The sequence below is a fragment of the Canis aureus genome, chromosome 7 (genome assembly GCF_053574225.1).
Source record: "Canis aureus isolate CA01 chromosome 7, VMU_Caureus_v.1.0, whole genome shotgun sequence".
NCBI classification, from domain to species: Eukaryota; Metazoa; Chordata; class Mammalia; order Carnivora; family Canidae; genus Canis; species Canis aureus.
The window spans coordinates 25,735,841-25,758,457 of NC_135617.1; the positions used below are offsets into that span (position 1 = coordinate 25,735,841).

Below are 22,617 nucleotides of genomic sequence, written 5' to 3' on the forward strand. Positions count from 1 at the left end.
ACAACTGGCCAATATAAACGAGTCTTCTCTGAATTGCTTTATATAGGGTTCTCAGAATTCAAATTTTATCTTATTGTATTTAAGGGAAATTGCTTTTTTTCCTACAATGCTATTGCAGGTCATGAAATAATAATCTTTACCGGAAATTAGCATACCTCTCCACAATGGGAACAATCTAAAAACATATCCCTTTACTTGCTTTCAATTGCAACAAATACTAAAATAGTTACATGTCTGATGTAAACATGAATAGAGCCAGTTACAGAAATTTGTTTGGACTTTTTCCAATAAAACTTTTCCCCTCCTAATTAGTTTTGATCCCTCTCACTGTTTTTTCTCCTCAATTAGATTTAGAACTCAAAGTATCCTGGAATGTGCATTTTTAATATTTTGATTTTCCGTCAAAATGCCTGCAGTCCAATAGTATCCTGCACATAACTGGGGATCAACACATAGTTTTTGAGTTAATTTATTTAGTCTTTGGAACAATGACTTTTGTAGTGAAATTTCAGTTGTAGACTTTTAATCAGGAGTTGTTTCATTCTCCTGAATAATAAGACTGGAAGGTGTTTTCTTTCTTTCTGGCAGTATAAAATCTGCGTGTCCTGGCGAAAGCTTAGGAAACGTATAATTGATGTATTTTTGAAATGCTGCCCTTGTTTCCTGTAATTCCTCCTCCAGGAAATCTTTCCAGTTTGTCATAATGCCTAGTTGTTTTGCTATGGACAGCAGCTCCCCCTGAGTGTTAACCAGTTTATCCATCACATTTTCAAGCGTGGCCTGATGTGTCTTCTCTGCTTCTTGAAGTACTTCCTGAACTTCTTCTTGCTTCTGTCTCTGAGTCATGCAATAGTAAATGTTCATTTCATGTTCTTTTTCTTTTATTATCTGGGTCATACTCTTCTTCTGATCCTTCATAGCTGTTATACCAGTATTCAAAATTTCCTCCGTGGCTAGTCTACAAAAGACACGGATTTATAAGTTAGATGAGTTAGCCACTAAAAACAAAATGATGTTGTTTTTTTGCCTCAGATATATGAGAAATTTTTGCATTGTTTAGATGAGCCATCAGTCTGAGACAGGGGAGTAGAGATGAGCTTTCAGATGCATTAGCTGTTAACAATCCAAAAGTATTTTTCCAGCAGGGAGATTGCCCACTGACTTCCCTACTGGGGGCTAGTGTCTGATGGTAATTTTAGGGACCTGAATCCTCTGTAGCCAGAAAGCTATGAATGCAATGCAATTAAAAATGAAGAAGTAGGGTCAAAATTTTAAACCCCTAGAGAAAGTATTTCTGTGTATCAATCCAGCTATTCCCCTCAGCCAGAAAGAAGGAAACTGTACCTAACTTTTATCTGAACAATACTCTAGGATAGCCACCTCAAACCTTTTGGTCTCAAAACCCCTTTTCACTCTTAAAATGACCAAGGAACCCAAACAACTTTTGTGGGTTTTTTGGTTATATCTAGTGACACTGGCAGTGTTAGAATTAAAAGCGAGACATTTAAAAATTATTTATACATTTATGTAAGGTATGATTAAACCTCTTAAATGTTAAATGTAATTAATTTACCTTTTGTCAAAGATACATTTTCCAAATTAAAAAACTTTGGTGAGAAAAGTGGCATAATTTCACATTTTTTGCAAAACTCTTTACTTGCTTGGCTTAATAAAAAAAAAAAAAGGTGGATTTTTCACATTGTTTCAATATGTTGTGACATCACACATCATAAAACCCTGGAAAATGTCACTCTGTACCTGTGAGATAATGAAAGTGAAAAGGCAAATAATATCTTTGTATTATTAAGAAAATAGCTTTGACCTCAGGGACTCCCTGAAAGGGTCTCAGGGATACTGAGCTTTCCTTGGACCACACCTGGAGAACCACTGCTGAATGGGTTCACAGACCTCTGGTTGTATTGTATATAATTATAATTTATACCAGCCAACTGTTTTGAATTCTTACCACGTCCCAGGCATGTAAGTGGATGAGCATCCCATTCATAAATTAGAGCTCAATGTTTCCTCAAAATGACTCCATGAAGTGGGTCTATTATTCTGCCTATTTCACTGATGAGGAGACTGAGGCTCACAATAATCAGGTGACTTGCCCTGTTTCACTTAATCAGTACAAGTGGCCAAATGAGCAACCCAGGTGGTCTAAGTCCAGGTCACAAGCTTTTAGCCACTTTTGGTAGACGTCTTTGCTCAACCTAGTTTGAGTAGAACCTCCCAAGATTTCAGAATTCAATAACTTACAAATGCTGATTCAAATATGTAAGACTGTTCCTGAAAATCCTTCTCCTCTGCCTCTGGGTCTAATACAATCTTCCTAAGACTTAGCCCCTGCTCTATCTTCTAACTTCTATCCTCCAAGATGCAATACTCTCATTGTCTCCAGTTTTTCCAACTTGACTTTCAAATGTGACAGACTTCCCCAATCATGAGGTAAACATCAGTTGTCCTTAGCCTCTTGTTGCTACTATGTAATATTTCCTCCCTTTTCCCACCAATCATGCTATACCTATGACTAATAATAAGGATTAACATTTACTGAGTATTTACTGTGTCCCAGGGACTGTGCTAAGAATTTTACATGCATTACATCTCATTTAATTTTCACAATAGCTCACTGAAGATGGTACAATTTTTATTTATTATTTGTTATTATTCCCATGTAACAGGTGAGGAAATTGAGGCTTAGGGAGATTTAGTTATTGTTCAGAGACACAACTGGGCAAGTGGGAGAGCTCTTGCCCTAACCACTATCTGCTGCAATAGCATAACAGGTCATTATAAAGTTTTTATTGGGAGGACAAAGCAATGAAAGTAACATTTTAGAATTGTTATTCCAGTAATAGTGGCTAAACTGAATAGTAAAGGGGTGATGTAGATAGACGAATAGTTACTATTTTGCAACATTCTGGGTGTGCAATGATTAGGGTCTGAATTAATGATGAAAAAGAAAGGAGTAGGAAAAGGGAGAGAAGGGGTAAGTCCAAGAAATATTACAAAGCCGTAAGTGCCAGAGTTTGTGTTGGCTAGGATAAAGGAGAGGCAGAAAGAAAAGGAATCAAGACCAACTTCCTTTCTCAGTGCCATGTTGGGGATGCCCTCAGGACAAGCAAAAAAAAAAAAAAAAAAAGAAAGAAAGAAAGAAAGAAAGAAAGAAAGAAAGAAAGAAAGAAAGAAAGAAAGAAAGAAAAAAAGAAACAACCCAACTGTCCATCAATAATGTAGATAAAATAAATAAATAACACAGACAGTAAATTGTGGTATATTTATATTATGGAATAATGTTCAATAACGAACTATAGTGACATGAAAAAACAAATGAATCTCATAAACACTGTTATGCAGAAGAAGCCCTATAAACAAGACATCTACTGAGCCCATTTATGCAAAGTTCAAAAAAAGGCAAAACTAATCTATGGATTTAGAAGTCAGGAGAGTGACTACCTTTGGCCTCCTATCACATATGTGAAGAACTGAAAAAAAAGGTAATGATTGTGAGGAGTATGAACAGGGACTCAAGGGTATTCTTTAATATTCTATTTCTAGACCTCCATAGTGTTTTAAAAGTATGTCCATTACTTGATAATTCACAGAGCTGCACACTTATGACTTCTGCATTTTAATCAATTATCTGATATGAATAAAAAGATTTAACTAAATAAACTTCATCTATCTTAAAAAAAAAAAAAAGACCGACTTCCTGGTTCTCAGCCTTGGTCACAGGAGAATGGAAGTGCTATCAGTGGCTAGAGCTGGGAACCAGCCTCTACACATACCCTGAAGATTTAGTCTGATGTTTTATAGAATGTTTAGGATATTGGAGACATTGTGAAGGTGGTGAGCAGGGACCCTGAGGCTTTGATCAGAAGGAATTGGAAGGAAGCTTCGAGTCAGCCCCAAATCCTCATGGAGGAAGTGGTGCTCCTTCTGGAACCACCACCTTGTCACATGCAGATGTGAACTTCCTGCCTGGTTGGCCTGGCTTTTTCTTGGCCCACAAAGAGGATGTGTTCATCTATGGGGCCAACTAGAAGGCTCCACCAGAGCTGACCCTAGGTAAAACTGCTCAAATAAAGTTCATCTTAGATGAATCATGCTCCCACCCTCCATAACAGCCCCCTTTAAAACTCCTCTCAAGATGGGTTCTCACTAAAAAGATCTGGTATTTTTTGGAATGTCCTTTTCAACTCCTCCCAGCCTGCATTAGAGCCTGCATTTTTGACCCTTTGGGATTCACTCTCTTTGGTTAGGTTAGAGTATCGCTGATCTTTATTCTGATAATTTCCTTGAAATCATGGAATTGAAGACTGGAGGAAAGTGGGTGCAGGGCATGGAGAGATGGTCTGGAGTGCCCATTCATCCTTCTATCTTCCCTGTCTGGCATGGTGCCTGGTATGTATACAACAGGTAACCAATAAATGGGCAGACAAGTGGGTAATATAGATGTAGTTCTCTCCAATACATTTTTTTATGCCAAATAGCACCAATTTAAAAACAGCTAGAGTAGAGCATTATAAAGCCTGAAATAATTCATACTTAAAAAGGATTCTTACTATACACAAAATATTCATCATAAAAAATAGTCAGTTCTTGTGGTATATCTAAAATATTTTTTGATTTATACAAATTACCCATGATAATTTTTTTCTCAAAAGATAGCCTAGAAATCACATCATATGGTTTAGTAGTTTGTGTTTTTTTTCTTTTCTCCAAATGAAAGCTTAGACATTTTTTCTCTCTCCTCAAGTATCTGAAGGATCACTATGCATAGCAGGGAGGCAGAGCTGGAAGCCAAGGGTGGATGTGAGGATGAGACTCAGCACATTTTGGATCCACTTGACAAGTAGAGGCATTCAGCATTTTAACCAAGCCTTTCAACCAGTTGTAAAATACCTGAAACAGAAGTACCTAGGAGGCTCACCAACACCTGGCAGGCATCTAGCAGGCATCTAGCAGAAGGAATGTCAGGTTCAATTTGATGACTTCCAATGCCTCTTCTGACACTATGTGAATATTCATGCTTTTTTCTGTAAGTGGTGAGGTCTCTCTGCATCTCTCACTTTATAAGGCTCTAATCTTGGGATTTCAAAATTACAAACCATATTTACATGTAGTGGTGGCCAGAAATGGAACTATTTTTTAATAATTTTAGTGTGTGTCCATATATATCTACTGGATTCAGTCTGATATTTTATAAAATGGGTTCTCAGAGAAGAAAAATAGACTACTAAATACAAATTGAATCTGATATATAATAATCCAACCTTATTAGACTCTTCGGGGAAAAAAAGCATGGAAAAACCATACTAGCAACTGATTTGTGCTTTGCTCTTTAGGGACTCTCTTAGCTCTCTCTCACTGCTTTTGGTTGAAATGGTACAAGATACATTGCTCACAGGTTGAAAGAATAATATCTGGCTCTTCATTCTCTTCTACCTATTAACTGAATTTTTCATTTTCCCCATATAGGCTGCTAAGAGCACACTTTTCAACCTCCTTTCTATGTCCATCAGTAAAAGTCCTAGCTCTCAAGGCAGTAAGAACCATACTTCATTTCTCCATTTCTTCAATTCCTAAATTATAAAGGGATTTATTCCCAAAATTCATTTGTACATCCAATGTTCAGAGTGATATTAAGCATTTTCCTGATGAGCCCACAATAAACTATTAATCCCTTTTTTAAAGATTTTATTTATTTACTCATGAGAGAGAGAAACAGGCAGAAACACAGGCAGAAGGAGAAGCAGGCTTCACGCAGGGAGCCTGATGCAGGACTCGATCCTGGGACTCCAGGATCACACCCTGGGCTGAAGGTGCCGCTAAACCGCTGAGCCACCCGGGCTGCCCTTAATCCATTTATTTCATTTGAACTATGGGACTGTTAGCAGTATTTTAATCAGTTATGACCACTGTGTTTTAAAGAAAATACATTTTGATTTTCTGTGAAACTACCACACCCTGATCTTGCAGGAGGATTAGTGATACCCCCAAACAGAGGCGACAGACATTATACAGGTTTGGTGGGGGGGCATCTTCAGAGGCCACCTGTTAGTGGCACATCTATATCTTGGGGTTATTCATATTTTTCACCTTCCCCTGGTTCTGCCTCACTACACTATCCACCTTCCCCTCTACATGTTGTTCATGCTTTCTCACTCTTGCCAGTCTTTCACAAATGGGAACACCTTCCTTCTAAGGCTCAATCCAAGACTAACTGCCTCCAACAAACCTACCTCACCACATAGCACACAAACTTGTTGCTTCATCTTTTCAGGACTTTCCCAGCACTTATGTGTTCTTTGTACCCATTCATCTAGCCTTGGTGTATGGGGCTGTCATGCTTTAGTTATTTCACATGTTGAGTAAACACCCTTATTTCCTTGTACCAGAACTCAGGCCCACATCCACAGAAGACACTTTATAAGCTCTGGTGAAATGAGCAGGGTAATGTATTGGAAGGTCATAAGCTTTGGTGTGGTGTAGACCAGGGTTCACATCTGGCTCTGTCACCTCTTTTTACACGGCCTTTGGCAGGTTGCTCTGTTTCTCTCTTAAGACTCAGGGACTTCATCTGGAGATATGGAGGATGGTAGTATCCCTTGGGAAGGGACATGAGAATTCAGTGAGAAGCACACAAAGGGCGTTGCATATGCTGGGTATTAAATAAAGGGTAGCTATCATTAGGAATTATAGCCATGAACACTAACATTCCTGAAGAGTCACTTCATTCATGCTTTGTCTTGGGCTAGAAAACATTTAGAACCTTTCCAAACAAAACTTGCCTTCTTACTTCTCCCTCCCTCCCTCCTTCCCTCCCTCCCTCCCGCCCTCCCTCCTTTCCTACCTCCCTCCCTTTTTCCCTTCCTTCCTTCCAGAGAAAGAGTACAGTATCTCCTAATCTATTTAGAATCTAATTACTCCAGTCCACAAAAAAAATTTCTGTGAATTTAATGTATTTGTCATAATACATAAATGCTCTGAATCCTTAATTTTTCAGTGGAAGCTTATAGCCAAATAAAAGAGCTATAGCCAAATTCTAAGCAGTGGTCCTTCTCCCTATATTAGTTTCTGCTAATGCTCTAAAGAACACTGGGATCCAGGGATGCCTGGGTGGCTCAGCAGTTGAGCATCTGCCTTTGGCTCAGGGTGTGATCCCGGGGTCCTGGGATAGACCCAAATCGGGCTCCCTGTGAGGAGGCTGCTTCTTCCTTTGCCTGTGTCTCTGCCTCTCTCTCTGTCTCTCTCATGAATAAATAGATAAAATCTTTAAAAAAACAAAACAAGAAAAACCAAAACACTGGAATTCAGCAATGACTAGAAATAAGATCTGATGTGCTGCTGAGTGGGTTCAGCTAATTGGAACACATTCGAACCTTTGTTTAATAAATATTTAGCACATGCATACCATGTGCCAGGCTTTCTTCCAGGCATTTGGAATACATCAATGAACAAAATGGACATTCTAGTTGGCTATCCTTCAACAAGAGACATGAGAGTTCCCTAATTTAATAAAAGGCAACTGATTTAATAAAAGGCAGCCATTGAAAATCTTCTACTCAAACCTCACAGAGGAAAGGGCCAGAGGTGGCGAGTATGGTGAAAGCAGCAGAGTGAGGGAAGGAGTAGATATTGCAGGTGTGTGAGGAGTAGACCCAGAAGCTCCCACAGGAGAGGCAGTGTTCCTGTAGATGGAAGGTGGGGAGAAGGTAGAGGAGGATACCTCTTTCACTGCATTGCACCACAACTCATTTGGGAGTTACCACCTTCCCTTTCTCCCAGAATCCTCTTTCACCTTACTTCTCTGTCTCAACAATGATTTATCGCCTATGCATGAAGGAAGGTACCACCTAAACAGTCACAGCTGCAGCCCTCACTCTTCCTTATCTGCAAAATAAGAATCCTAGGGATTTGGCCCTTGGCCCTGTTCTAAACAGTTCTAACAAAGAAGATTTTACCCATTAAATACATACAAATAGATTCATTCCTAAAGCCAAAGAGCAAAACAAAAGAAACAAGTCCTGGACTAAAAGGCCAAACAGAGGTTTCAGTCTTGGTTCTGTTGCTGCAGCTATATGGCCTCGGACAGATCACTTAACTCCTGGAAACTGTGCTTTTTCTTTTGGTCCCAATAATCACTAGGGATCCTGACTGCTGTCCTATTAAAATCGGTCAACTCCATCAAATGTTCGTTGCATACATAAAAGTGGTTACTTCAGTATTCTTTAAAAAAAAAAAAGTGATCTAATTTATGTAGGCATTATTTGTGATTATGTATAAATATAAAGTTGTAATTATGTCAAAAGGGCATGGAAGGACATAGACCCCATTATTCAAAATGAAAATTTGGGATGCCTGGGTGGCTCAGCAATTGAGCATCTGCCTTTCGCTCAGGGTGTGATCCTGGTCCTGGGATTGAGTCCCACATCGGGCTCCTTGCGGGGAGCCTACTTCTCCCTCTGCCAGTGTGTCTCTGCCTCTCTCTGTGTGACTCTTATTAATAAATAAAATCTTTAAAAAATAAAAATAAATAAAATTAAAATCCATGGGAGATAGGGAGGGTAGGAAAGCAATGAGTCAGGATTTAGCAAGTTTTGCCCTACGTATTTCCAAAGTATCAATTTACAGCATATATAACTTGTATAATAAGGAAATGACCAAGAAGTAACACATCCATGCTGGTGTATCATATTGGTTAGTGGATGTGAAGATTGACTTTTATGTGTTTATGCGGAAATGTTTCTTGATTCCTCTCCTCAGCCTCTTAAAACTGGAGATACAGAATGCAAAACACATTATTTAGGATGGTATTATGTCTTGAGAGGGGTGAGAGGAAGAAAATGTGATTGAGGAAGAAAACATGGGAGTGTCAGAAGTGGTAGCAATTTTATTTTTTTTAATAAAGATTTTATTTATTTATGCATGAGAGACATAGAGAAAGAGAGAGGCAGAGACACAGGCAGAGGGAGAAACAGGCCCCATGCAGGGAGCCTGACATGGGACTCAATCCCAGGTCTCCAGGATCCCATCCTGGGCTGAAGGTAGCGCTAAACTGCTGAGCCACCAGGGCTGCCCCGCAATCTTCAATCTCTTCAGATGAGTGGTAGGTCCTTCAATATTTGTGCTGTTTTTCTTTAAACCACACACACACATATACATACATTCTACAATGTTATATACTGTTCTCTATGTTTGATATAATCCATAATAAAAATGTAAAAACACAGAACCTGGGAAATACCTATCTATGTGCCTCAACCTTATCCCTTTCTCCAAGTTGATTTGGCCAGAGTAAGATACTGATTTGCAAATGTGTTCTCTGGAATACCTTTTCTGGGCCTGGATTGCTTCTTGGGCCATCTGTCTTTCTTCAGCCCTGGCCTTCTCCACAGCCTGGACCTTTTCCCTGTGGCACTCCATCATAATCCTCTGGATTCTATGCATCATGCGTTGTTCTGCAGCCAAGTGTTCTCTCTGCAGTTCATCTTCCATGTTTTGGTGCACCTCTATCTTGGTTTTGGCTGCCAATTCCTTAAGCAATAGTTAAAGAGGTTTAGATGTTAAAATTTTGATGTTTAAAAATACACACTAGGAGGTTATTAGAATCAGTTCATCAACCCAGTGGAATGTGCAGCTGTGAACACTGATGACTTAAAAGAAGAGTGTGGGAGTGCCTGGTTGGCTCAGTCAGTGAAGTGTCTGACTCTCTTGACTTCAGCTCAGGTCATGAACTCAGGGTCATGAGATCGAACCCTGCCTTGGGCTCCACACTGGGCATGCAGCTTGCTTAAGACTCTCTCTCTCTCTGCCCCTCTGCCCCCACTTGTGCTCTCTCTAAAAAAATAAAATAAAATAGGGGCACCTGGGTGGCTCAGTGGTTGAGCATCTGCCTTCAGCTCAGGGCATGATCCTGGGGTCCTGGGATCGAGTCCCACATCAGGCTCCCTGCAGGGAACCTGCTTCTCCCTCTGCCTCTGCCTCTCTATGTCTCTCGTGAATAAATAAAATCTTTTTAAAAATAAAATAGTGTATATAATATGGAAAACTTCATTTATATGATGCTAATGCCAGAAATGTTGCAAACTATAGAACGTAAATATTCATATAGGTAATATTGGAATATTCCCAAAATGCTGAATGGGAAAATAGGTCTTTTTATTCGTTGATTGTCCACATATTCTATAATATCATAGTATATTTATACATAATTAGAGATACATAATATGATTCTCCTTTACAAAGTCAATCCTGGAAAATGACAGAAATAATGACTATGCCCCCTGAGTGTCTCCTGGGTAGAAGGGAACCTGAAGTTCAAGCAGGTAATAGTTGCCCATAACTGTGGTTACAGAAGCTCGTCTGCCAGATCTCTTGCCATTTGAGCATTTCAGCTCATTAGCATTGAGGAACTCTTTCTCGTTCACCAAGGGGACAGGAACAAGTGCTCCATTGCTTCAGGGTAGAAGGACCTGTGGAGGATGACTTCGGCCAAGTAAAGAGAGGAAGCACTAGTCAAATTGGGACTCAAGAAAAACAGATGCTCAAGGAAAATCCTGTAACCATTTTGGAAATGTCTACCAACTCTGCCGTGTGCCAGGCACTGTGCTAGGCCCACGTACTACAAACACAAGAAGGCAGGAATCCTCCTCCTCAAAGACTCACTGTCCAGTGGAAGTCTAGTGGAAGAAACCAGCAACTTAATCATGCAATGAATGTTTTAGTAGAAATGCAAGAAAGGAGGAGCTGTGAATTCTGTCTAAAGTTTCAAAATTTTCATTTAAAGGTAAATTTTTATCTCGATTTAAGGGATAACAAGATAGTATAAAGAAATAAGTTATTTTACATAGTGAGTCAGTGGAAGAACTAGGAACAGAAACAGAATTCTCAATGCCAGTTTCTTGCTTCATTGCTGGCTGTGATGCTAGGGTCTTTCAAGAGATCCATCGATTTATTTTCATTCCAGAAATCCTGTACAATTTAATTACAATGAGCATGTCTGCTTGCTTTTCTCTCTCTTTCTTTCTTTTGAACTCTATGTCTCAAGGGAAACTAAAACCACTTTAGCTTTTTAGACAAGTGTTTCAGCTATTAAAATATTCGTTAGGGTTCAGGTTGTTTTTTTTTTTTTTAAGATTTTATTTGTTTATTCATGAGAGACACACAGAGAGAGAGAAGCAGAGACATAGGCAGAGGGAGAAGCAGGCTCCATGCAGGGAGCCTGATGTGGGACTGGATTCTGGATCTCCAGGATCATGCCCTGAGCTGAAGGTGGCACTAAACCGCCAAGCCACCCGGACTGCCTAGGCTTCGGTTTTTTTCAAGAGGAAGCAAGTTTTCAATTTCTCACTTCAGCTACTCCAAAGGTGAAAATTTTAAAAAAGGAATAAAACAAGAGAAAACAACTTAAAGAATCTCTCCAGAGTGGCTGCAGGTCATGTATTTAGAAAGAAATTTTAAGGAAAACACTGGCTATTTAGAAATGCCAGCTAGGTTTTCCATACTACAGAGGCTTTGTCTCTTAGAGGACTAGAGCTTTTTGACAATAAAACATTTCAAATGGAAATATTTATAAATGTCTTTAACATTTATCTTACTTCATAAAAAGAGTAGAGCGAACATACTTTGACCTTTCTTGACTTTGAACCTTTCTTTGACCTTTCTTTCCAGGCTGGTAGATAAAACAGAATGGTTGTATTGAGCTAAATATTCTATGTCACACTTTAGTTAATTGTTCAAGTTATGGGGCTACTTGTCTCTGTCAAAAATGACCCCAGACTGCTTTGCTTTTTTGAGATCTGATAACTGATTTTTGTAATTTTTTGTTCTTCAATGCTATTATGCTGAGGACTGTCTGTTCTCATTACTGTTTGTGATCTCCTTTTTATCATTTCTAGTTTCTGACATTTAATTTATTCTGGATTTGTGACACTGAGCAGCCACATCTATTGGGTTCAGGCTTTTGAGTAAGTGTAAATAATATTTGAGTGGGGAATGGAGAAGTTCTGCTATGAGTAATAAGCCTGAGTTGCTGTCTTGTAGTCAGAGGCCTTTATTTAAATTCCTCAGGGATATTTTAAATTATTTCTGGGTCTTCAAGTGTATTCTCAGTAATTGAGATTGCTGAATGCTTGAGTTTTAGATAGATGAAGTAGTATCACAAAATATTTCTATCTGAATCACAGAATTTAAAAATGTCACCCCACCCCTTTATTTTGTCTGGGTTCTGAACTTGGATTCAAAGAATTAAACCAAGTCCTTCTTTTATGTAATGACATATTAAATGCAAAATCATTTTACTGCCTCACAAAGCATGTGGAATATATCTTTAAAGTTACAAAAATAATTCAATGACTGACTGTTTGGCAGTGTTCTTATTCAATGGAAAGTCTCCCAGTTAAATTACTTTTACTGAAATGCATTTTGAATAAATCAGCCCATATATTGAGATATTGTAAGAAACAGCCTCATGAAATCCATCAAATTTACTGTGCTGATGTTTGACAGACATTTATGACATAATATCTCCCTTAGGAGAAATTTCTCTCAGCTATCACATGTAGGAATATCTGGACCTCTCTGAGTATCTGATCTGTTTTTGCCTTATGGACATGGTGATTCATGGCATTTTTCTCTTTGCACTGGCTGTCAGAAAGTTCAGAGCCCAAATAGTGATAATTGCACAGGAACTCATGCATATATACAATTTTTAAGTTTTTAATTCACTCTAGACTTCATTATATTTTCTACTCTAGTTTTCCCTTAACTTCCATTTTATCAGTTGCTTTTCAATATTCTTAGATTTGAAAAAGTTAATCTAAATCTCTTTTCAAAATACTACCTGTCCATTGGATAAGGTCTAGAAATTTTATTTAACAGTAAGCATCTGCAACTTATGCCAAATTCTTAATATCATAAAAGAGTAATACCTGGTGAGGTCTACATATCCGAATTTAATAATATTTGGTTTCAGAATAGCTTGGTTTTCTGCTCTACATATTGGTAATCTTGAACTGTAACATGTGTGAGAATCAGATGGACTGCTGGTTAAAAACCTTGCCCCTGACTCTGTAGGTCAGGTGAGGCCTGAGAATCTGCATGTTAAGCTCCCAGGTGAGTAGATTCTAAAGCAATTGTTTTGTAGACATTCCTTGAAAAGCAATAATGATGTCTATGTCTGGGTATACTAACTTGAAACAATCCTATGCATCCCTCCTAGACAAATCATTCCTTCCTTATACTAAAAGTGTCCCTGAATTGTCTTGGTGGCTCAGTAGGTTAAGTGTCTGACTTTGGTTCAGGTCATGATCTCAGGGTTCTGGGATTGAGTCCCATGACAGGCTCTGCACTCAGTGGGGAGTCTGCTTGTCCCTTTCTCTCTCCCTCTGCTCCTCCCCCTCCCCCACCCCACACCCTGCTTGTGCACTCTCTTTCTCAAATAAATAAATAAAATCTTTTTGAAAAATGTTCCTGAGATGGCAGTATAAATGTAAATTCCCAAACCCTAGACAAATATTTTAGAAAGGTCAACCTCCTTCTAACTTTTCCCCTTTACATTTTCTTAGGCTTTTTCTATGTTAGCACCTAAGTGTATCAACTCCACCCAAAGACTATCCGGGGTACAATCAATGTGAGCTCCTTGAAACAGGCTAAATTATCCTTGCATTTTCACAACCTAACTCCAGGAGCGATATTTAAAATGTGTATGTATATCCTCTGGCTGCAGCATTGGAGCAAGGTCCTGGAGTTCCTCACTAATTTAAAGGGTTGACCCTTACTGGATTGGAGGAGGCCTTAGAGTCTGGGGGAGAAGCCCAGTGATTGGGGAGTGGTTATCTAATAACTGATAGAGAAGTATTTAAATTCTTAATGGCCATACCAGAAGATGCCAACTGAATATGAGGTCCACCTAGACATGCTATAAACTAAAATAGGGAATGGGAGTGAACCACTGCAGCCAACTTCTCAGGACCCATGGCCAGTGGAGCCAAGCAGAGAGGATCCTACTACTGTTCAGGAACCTTGGGGCAGAGCTCCCTTTCCTGTCAACAAATTTCCTGAGGACAAGGACAGCCCATTTAATCCCATCTAATGCCAATATAATATAGGGTAGGTGCTCATTACCGAAACAATGAAAAAATGGGCCAGTGGTCCCTGAACTATGTATTAGTTACGTTCTTATTAAGTTAGGCCAAACCTGGGGCCAAATTTCTGCCACTTTCTCTCCAGCCTCTGCCCATGAGTCGTCACATCCACACCACATCCTGTTCTGCCCCTCCCATGGCCGACATATGAAAACAGTTCTATATTTTTTTCCCTTGATCAGATTTTGTGACTGAGGTACTGAACTAAATAATGAATTCCTGGACCTCTGCCTGGCAGGTTTGCTAGTTACTGACAGTTGTGTGCTTGAGCAAGTTTCAGGTTAGAAAGAAGACCCCTCAGGATGCCTGGGTGGCTTAGCGGTTGGGGGTCTGCCTTTGACTCAGGGTGTGATCCTGGGATCTGGGATAGTGTCCCACATCACGCTCTTTGCGGGGAGCCTGCTTCTCCCTCAGCCTGTGTCTCTCCCTCTTTGTCTCTCATGAATAAATAAATAAAATCTTTAAAAAAAAGAGGACCCCTCATTTTATGAGCTCTGGTGCCACAGGAAATACTTCAGTAACAGCTCAGGGGCCCTCTTGGCACCACAGTAAATACAAATTGAGGGAAGAGGATGCAATCAGAGAGTCCAGGAGAAGGAAGAAACAGACTACTTCCTTTATTCAGCCCCAATTTGAACAACTGGCTAAGTCCAGGCTCTGCACTGGGCACGGGTCTCAAGTGGGAATGAGAGAGACAGGCCTTATCAGAGGCCACAGTCACATGGGGGGCAGAAATTCAACAAGTAATCACACAATCTATTTAACTACAATGCTGATGGGTGAGGACCACTGTAAAAGGGGACAATGTGTCGAGGACAGTGTGTGGTGGCAGGGCAGAGCTGCTCAGGTAAAGCTTCCTTTGAGTAGTAATGTTTGAGCTAAAACAGATGAAGTTGAACAGATGAAAGAACATTCTAGCAAAGACTCCTGAGGTAGGAAGGAAGGGGATGCATTCAGGTTTGAGGTCCCCAAAAAGGGCTGTGTGAGACAGAAAAGGGGCTGGGGCCAGAGATGTGGTGGGTAAGGCACATGGGGTAGCTCCTTTGGGCCTTGAAACCCCATCAAGGTTTGGATTCATCAATCAGAGACCATGGGATTCTCCTGCACCCACCCATCACTGCTGCCTCTCTTCTGTGAAAATCCTGAGTCTCTTGACCAACCTCCACGAAACACCCACGGAGGTTTTACATATTTTGTTTTTTCTCTTATTCCTTTGCCAGAGCTTTTTACTGAGCTATGCACCCTTAAAAAGACAACAAATAAGCTGTTGTGAAAACCTGTAAGTCTTTTTGATGTTCCTCTTCCAGGATCTGAATATTAATTTTGTGTTTGTCATTTGCTTCCTCAAGTGCTTTCTCAATTGCTTGTTTTTGACGTTCATCAGCCTTTGAAAGAAACAGCCCGTATTTATTAATGTTTATGTATTAATGTATAAATTTATATTAATACAAATTTTTCATGTTTACTGAAAATTAGCAACTGCCATGGGGACCCTAATTACTTGTTCTGTTTCCATCTCAAATCTCCCACAGCAAACTGACTGCCTCAGCCAGAGATGCCCTAACACATCCCAACTGATGGCTAACATCACTGTTTTGGGAATTGCTAAAGAGAGTTTTTCTGTAAGCTGCTGGGTTGTCTTTTCTTTGGCACTTATTCCTTGCTTGACTATCAAAGTAATGTGTGCTCATTGCTGAAAATCTGGAAAATACAGAAAAGTGGAAAGATGCACAAAGCTAGAACTTGCTGAGAAGGGCGGCTGAGCACCATCCCTGGCCTCCTGCATCAGGTGTTCAGAAAGAGATTTTATTATTTTATTTGAAGAGAATGCCCAGATCATTAGATATGCTGACATTCAAATGGTAGATTATTCATAAAGGCATTGCTTTGTACTAAGGTATATAGTTAATAGTTTGCAATTGATTTGAATTTTCCTATTATTGATGAACAGAGAGGACTACTATGACTTTTATTCATATTACCCTTCACACTTGGAGCATTTGCACTTTGTATTTGAATACCAAGTTTGTGCCTGCACTAATGCTGGATAATTCTAACACTCTTTGCTATGATGTCTGTGTTATATAGAAACTGAGAAATAATGTTCTAAGTAAGCACTGTAGCTTGTCCTGCTCTCACAGAGCATTAATTCTCTTTAGGAAGTTGTTTGTATTATTCTACCTATGACTGCAAGAAGTAGGGGCTAGAGGATTGATATTTTGTTCAGTTAAGTGTCTGGGATCTGACTGTGAGCCCCAACACCCTCAAATTGCCTCTATAGCCCTCAGCAGTCATAGGGACAAGGTATTAAAGACTTTGGAGAAAAAGGAGCAAGGAAAGCAGGCCATAAGGTAGCATTTGGAAAAAACAGGAACTTGGTCAGGGGTGTTATATACCACATAAATGGATGGTCTACATATTAAATAGTAAGCAATAATAAGCAATTGCCAACAAGGATGTCATGTTTTTTGGTTTGTTTAAGTTCTAATCCAATGAGAATAAAGGGAGCAGGAGTCTTCCATACAGAGGGGCAATTTAGAAGGAAGCTCCTAATGGTGTCTGCTGCTCACTAAACACCTCCTGTGTATCAGACACATTATTTTACTGAATTCTTTCAATAATCCTATAGAATACTATTTTTCCTCTTTTACATCAAAGAAGCTGAGACTGCAGAGTTGAAGAACTTGCCCAAGGTCCCACAGATACCCAGGATTCGAAGCCAGTTCTGCTTATTGTTTTGGACAAATCCAAAAAGTGAAAGAACTGTAAAGATGCATTTAGGTTGATATCCAACTTCTTTTACCTGAACCCACACATCAGCTTCTGCTTTTGCAATACGTTCTTTGAGTACTGCCTCTTGAAATTGCTCTTCTTTATCCAGAATATCTGCCCCGATATCTGTGTATTTGGGGAAAAACAATCACATGTGTCCACAGACTGTTTTTTCTTTTTTCACTATCACCTAGTTACTTATTAGTGTTCTCTAAAAGATATACTCTTTCAGATGTCAATCTTTTCTTTAAAGATACCGATGAAAAGGGTAGGTCTTTCCCTAATTAATGAGGAAGAAGCTCACAGCACCACCAGGTCTGGAGACAGTCTGTTCCCTTCATCACACTCAGGCCACACAATAAGCAACTGGGGAAGTAAAGTGGCAGAAAAGAGCACATTTTGTGGTCTCAGAGCAAAACAGTAAGAGAATATTCAAGTGCTATTAGCACATCATCCTGCTCCTCTCTCCCTGCCCCTGAGTGCGGGTATTACCTCCCTCAGTAAAGTGGTAGCAGAATGTTCTCTTCACTCTGTTACATGCCTCTCTTTCTCCATGGGTAGGTCTTCATAGTTTGGCTGCCTCAGTTGTGGAGTGAGTAAAGGGATAGCTGTTTAGTACTTCTTGGTCAATAATCTCATTTAATTTCCACATGATAATATTCCCATAATAGCCTCCCTATTTGGACAAGAAAATTAAAGGCTAAAGAGGTTAGAGGACCACACAGTACCAGACAGCTAGGGACAGAGCTAGACCTGCAGCCAAGCTCCATCTTGGCCTGCCAGAGCAGACTGTTAGGTGGCTCAGGACCTGTGTGCAGGTGATAAGCCTTTTCATTGCTCAAGGCACACACAGAGGGATCTCTGCCCCAATCTCTTATACTACTCTTCATTCTATTTATTTCTCACATCTTAGATTTGTTGAATTGTTAACTTTTCATGTGATTAGGTCTTGATGATCAGCTTCCAAAAATTATAAAGCATATCTTATATTGCAGTGTCTCTCTCTTGATGCCCAGCTTGGTGATAAGCACAGATAAGCCACTGTGGACATACGTGTTTGCCCAATGTCTCTGCACTCCCTCAGGACCCATTTCTCTCAAGAATATTCCTCTCTTACCTCGGGTCGTTCTGAGGGGACTACAACTCCTAGCAACCAATCTGTTTGGCCCATCATATTGTTCCCATTCTCCAGGATTATATATGATGATGTAAGGAGAACATGGCTTTTTCCTCTGAGATTCCTAAGCTAGAGGTAATAGCCACTTAGAGCAATCTGGAACCACTTCTACTCTTCCCAGCTGCTAGAGTAAGCCTGGCTGCGGTAGTAAACAATTAGGCCAACTCATTGAGAGCAAGCGTGGATAGATCTAGGAAGAAAGGTGATGAAGCATGGGCCATCAGTGTCCTGAACTTCATAAAAATATGATACAACTGTGGGCTGCTCTTACTCTTTTTTATGCCTAAATTCCATTATTTTATATTAGTTACTTTCAACCCTGATTGTTCAACAGGATTCTTGCATAGCTTAAAAAAAAATAGTTGGAAAAGACTACTAATACAAAGAAAAACTTGGATGGATCTCTCAATGGCATTATACTGAATGAAAAAATGCCAATTTCAAAGAGTTACATACTGTATGATTTCATTTATATAACATTCTCAAAAGGATAAGATTATAGTGATGAACAGATTAGTGGTTCAGGCTAAGGTGTATTAAGGGGTAACACAAGGGAGTTCTTTTGTAGTGACAGAACAGTTCTCTGTCCTGATTGTGGCAATAGTTACATAATCCTATACATGTGATAAATTTCATAAAATTATACACCAAAAAAAAAATGCATGTGAGGTCTGTACCTGAGTTAGCAGTATTGTTCCAATACCAATTTCCTGGTTTTGACAATACACTAGCATTATGTAAGATATCAATGAGAGAAACTGGAGAAGGAGTACAAGGGAACACTGTTCTGTTTTTTAATCTTGTGAGTCTTAATTTCCAAATAAAAATTTAAAAAATTAAAAATTTCCAAATAAAATTAAAAAATTATTTTAATAAAAATAAGAAACAAATATAAAAAAATAAAAACCAACAATGCTGAACCCTGATTCTGAAGGTTCTGATTTAGGGAGTCTGTGTTGAATTAATATTAAGTCCAATGACTCTGTATTTAGACATTTGTAGTAAAAACAAATGTTTTAAAAGCTGTGTGCACTGGGTCACCTGGGTGGCTCAGTCGGTTAAGTGTCAACTCTTGATCTCAGCTCAGGTCTTGACCTCAGGGTTGTGAGTTCAAGCCTCATGCTGGGCTCTACATTGGGCGTGGAGACTACTAAAATAAATAAATAAGTAAGTAAGTAAGTAAATAAATAAATAAAAGCTGTGTACACTGCTAGGGTTGAGGACTACTGCCCTATGCAATATTCATTTAACATTTTTACAGACATTCTCACATGCTTCTGAATTTACTTACAAAGAACAGAGAATTTTGACTCTTGACTTAGTCAATGATAAATACAGGTCACTGAATATAAAATATTAATTTCTAACTAGATTTAATTTGTCCACTTAATGTTTAGATTCAGATATCTCAGAAGGCATAAGGAACCAATCAATAAACACACATTTAAGAAAAGATAACCGGGATCCCTGGGTGGCGCAGCGGTTTGGTGCCTGCCTTTGGCCCAGGGCGCGATCCTGGAGACCCGGGATCGAATCCCACGTCGGGCTCCCAGTGTATGGAGCCTGCTTCTCCCTCTGCCTATGTCTCTGCCTCTCTCTCTCTCTCTGTGTGTGTGACTATCATAAATAAATAAAGAATTTAAAAAAAAAAAAAAAAAAAAAAGAAAAGATAACCACTGACATGGACGTAAAGTCAAATAATTTTAGATATTATTATTAATAAGTCATACTAAACATGTACTGAAAGTTAAAATCAGTTTTGGTACTGATATTTGTAGAGGACAACTCCAATTTGATCTCCCCTATACTGTAGTGTTTTCAAAATACTCTCCATTCTTTAGCTAGCTTCTCATATTTTTAAAAATCAGGAGTGAAATCAAATCACTAGTTTACCAGTTTATAAGAAGAGAGGATCAAAGAAGTATTTTGAGAGTCCTTAGGAAAACATTCCTAAGGCTCAAGTCAGACTATAAACTTTGATGGGAATAAGAATAGAAGCAAAAAATTGTGATGACAAGCTGATTTGCTTAGACAGTAGTCTCCGGTTATCTCCATGTTAACTATATTTATGTCACCAGCTACTAGTAAAGGTTATAGTGCCACCCACTTATTAAGGTGTTGCTTAGGGGTATTTCCTCTCCTGTATGTAAGGAAGGTGCACAAGTATGGGCAAGAGCAAAAAAACTCCCATTTACTATTACGTGTCAATAAATAGCTCATTAAAACCTCATAACCAACCTACAAATAGGAATTAGCATCCCTTTTTAATATAGGATCCCTAACACCCCTATAAGGAAACAGATTGAGAGGCTAAGTGTACTGTCCAAGACACAATAACTGGTCAGAGGAGAAGCAAGATTTCAACCTATATTCTTCTCATGCCAAAGAGATACTTCTGGCAAGATAAGCAACTTTGATCAGAAGAGAAAAGTCTACATAGCAGAAAGAATGACACAATATGCTGTCAAATACTAGAACAAAGGAAAAGAACATTCACTTACCCAGTATATCTTTGTGAGTGTAAAAGCGTGTCTTAAATGGCTTGTATTCATGGATCCGTTTGAAGGTTTCCCCAAAAGGGGCAGGTGGAATTATTTTATTACAGACAGCACAGCAAACAAAGCTTGTGTAATTCGGATTTCTGATCATAATTGAATTTTAGATGTCTTTTACTATGTGCAGTTAAAATACTCTTATGCTACCAAAAAAAAAAAAAGTTGTAAGAAAAGCCAGAAGTTTAAGAAAGCTGGAAGCGATTCCAGGTTTTAGAACATTAGAAGCTGATAAGAATGAAATGATTTGCCATGATTAGGTAGTGATTATGTGCCTAATGGCAAAGAATGGTATGGAAAGCCTTTGCCATATAAGGTACAGGCACTGGATTTGGGAAGATTTAAGCAGTAGCTCTCTTCCAGACTCTAGCATTAAATTGTTAACTTACTTAGCAACTGTTGCTAGGTAAGACAAGCTTTGCTCATAAAAGCAACTAGAAATAATGACAAAAGGAGCATGGTACAGCCATTCATATCCTAGATACTCTGTACTAGTTTCCTTTTGCTGCTATAACAAATTACCATACATTTAGTGATTTAAGACCACGCAAATTTATTCTCTTGAAGTTCTGGAGGTCAAAAATCCAAAATGAGTCTTATGAGGCTAAAATTAAGGTGTTAGCAGGGCTGGTTCCTCCTGGAGGATTTAGGGGAGAGTTTTTCCTTGCCTTTTTCACCTTCTTGAGGCCATTCAAATTCCTTGGCTCATGGCCTCACATCATGTAGCTAGTCTTTTCTATCCCTGTATGCATGGTGACTTTACTTCTTCCTCTGATCTTCGGCCTCCTTCTTACAAGGACCTCTGTGACTATATAAGGCCCATATGGATAATAAAGGATAATTTCTCATCTCAAAATCCCTATCTTGATCACATCTGCAAAGTCCTTTCTGCCATATAAGGTAACATGTTCATAGGTTCTAGGAGTTAGGATCTGAACATCTCTGGGGGTGGGATGGGACAGGGGAATCATTATTCAGCCAATCACACTTTCTCTTCTCTTTTTCCTTCCGTTCCCTTCCCTTTCTTTCCTCCCTTCCTCCCTCCCTCCCTTCCCACACTTTCTTTTAAATGGTTTATTTAAAGAAGTGATTTCTTTTAGGCCAGCAAAGGAGAGAACTTAATTTTTTTTCAGGTTATCTATAAATGTGATGTTTTGGTGTCATGGCAATAAAACTGGGAAACATCAAAGTATCTTAAAGGAAAAATTACTTTCCTTTAGTCAGCACTCCAAATTAATAAGCCTGATTTTTAAAATCACAGAGTAAGTTGTCATTGTCCTTGTTTTAAAATGGAAAGTCTGCATCCCAAGAACCATCCTCCATGCCTGACAAACTAGGAAAAATTGGTCACCCTATAGAGGATAAAGCTATAAACCAATAAAATATTTAGGAAATTCTTAAAAACCAATTTATCAATTGAATAGCTGTTCCTCTGGGCAAATAGCTCTTTTGTCAGGACAGATTAATTCCCTGGGCAAAAAGGTCACTTACCACTTATTAATTGTTTACTTACTGAACTTGTCTCCACACCTAACCTATTACATTTACTAAGTTTTGCCCAATCTCAACTAGATTTCCATACCGAAAGACCTTCCTTTAATTACTTGAACCCTGACTCCAAAATGCTGTACAGCTGTTAGACCATTTCCTTCTTAGACACAACTGATTTTGTCAAAGTGGCATTTTTTCCTTAAGAGAATGATTAAGAACATCAATACACAGCCAGGCAGCCTTGGACACTCTGCACACACAAAGCCTGTGCTGTAACTTGTAACCACTCTGTAAAAAGTATCATAGTTAGGTTACTTGTTCCTAAAATTCAATATGATTGTTCCCTCCTATTATTTTCCACAGCTGCATGCCTTGCTGAATCCACTGCATATGTATCAACAAATATTTCATAAAGCCTCATAGCCAATCTGCAAGATATGGATTATCTATCAGAAAATAAGGCAATACAATT

At 39.0% G+C, this 22,617-nt stretch overlaps 1 protein-coding gene across 2 annotated transcripts; it reads right to left on the reverse strand.

Annotated features, from left to right (window-relative positions):
• Positions 1-453: 453 nt before the first annotated feature.
• Positions 454-21,057, reverse strand: C7H6orf163 (chromosome 7 C6orf163 homolog). 2 transcript variants are annotated; one of them, XM_077903142.1, is made up of 5 exons: positions 20,604-21,050; positions 16,957-17,051; positions 15,431-15,538; positions 9,341-9,543; positions 454-958 (listed from the first exon to the last, which is right to left on the reverse strand). In XM_077903142.1, exons 1-5 carry the CDS (start codon positions 20,749-20,751, stop codon positions 523-525), a joined length of 990 nt encoding a protein of 329 aa, XP_077759268.1. In that variant the 5' UTR covers positions 20,752-21,050; the 3' UTR covers positions 454-522. The 2 variants fall into 2 exon arrangements, with proteins under 2 accessions (XP_077759268.1, XP_077759269.1); XM_077903143.1 differs by lacking the exon at positions 15,431-15,538 and having other exon boundaries at positions 20,604-21,057.
• Positions 21,058-22,617: the final 1,560 nt, after the last annotated feature.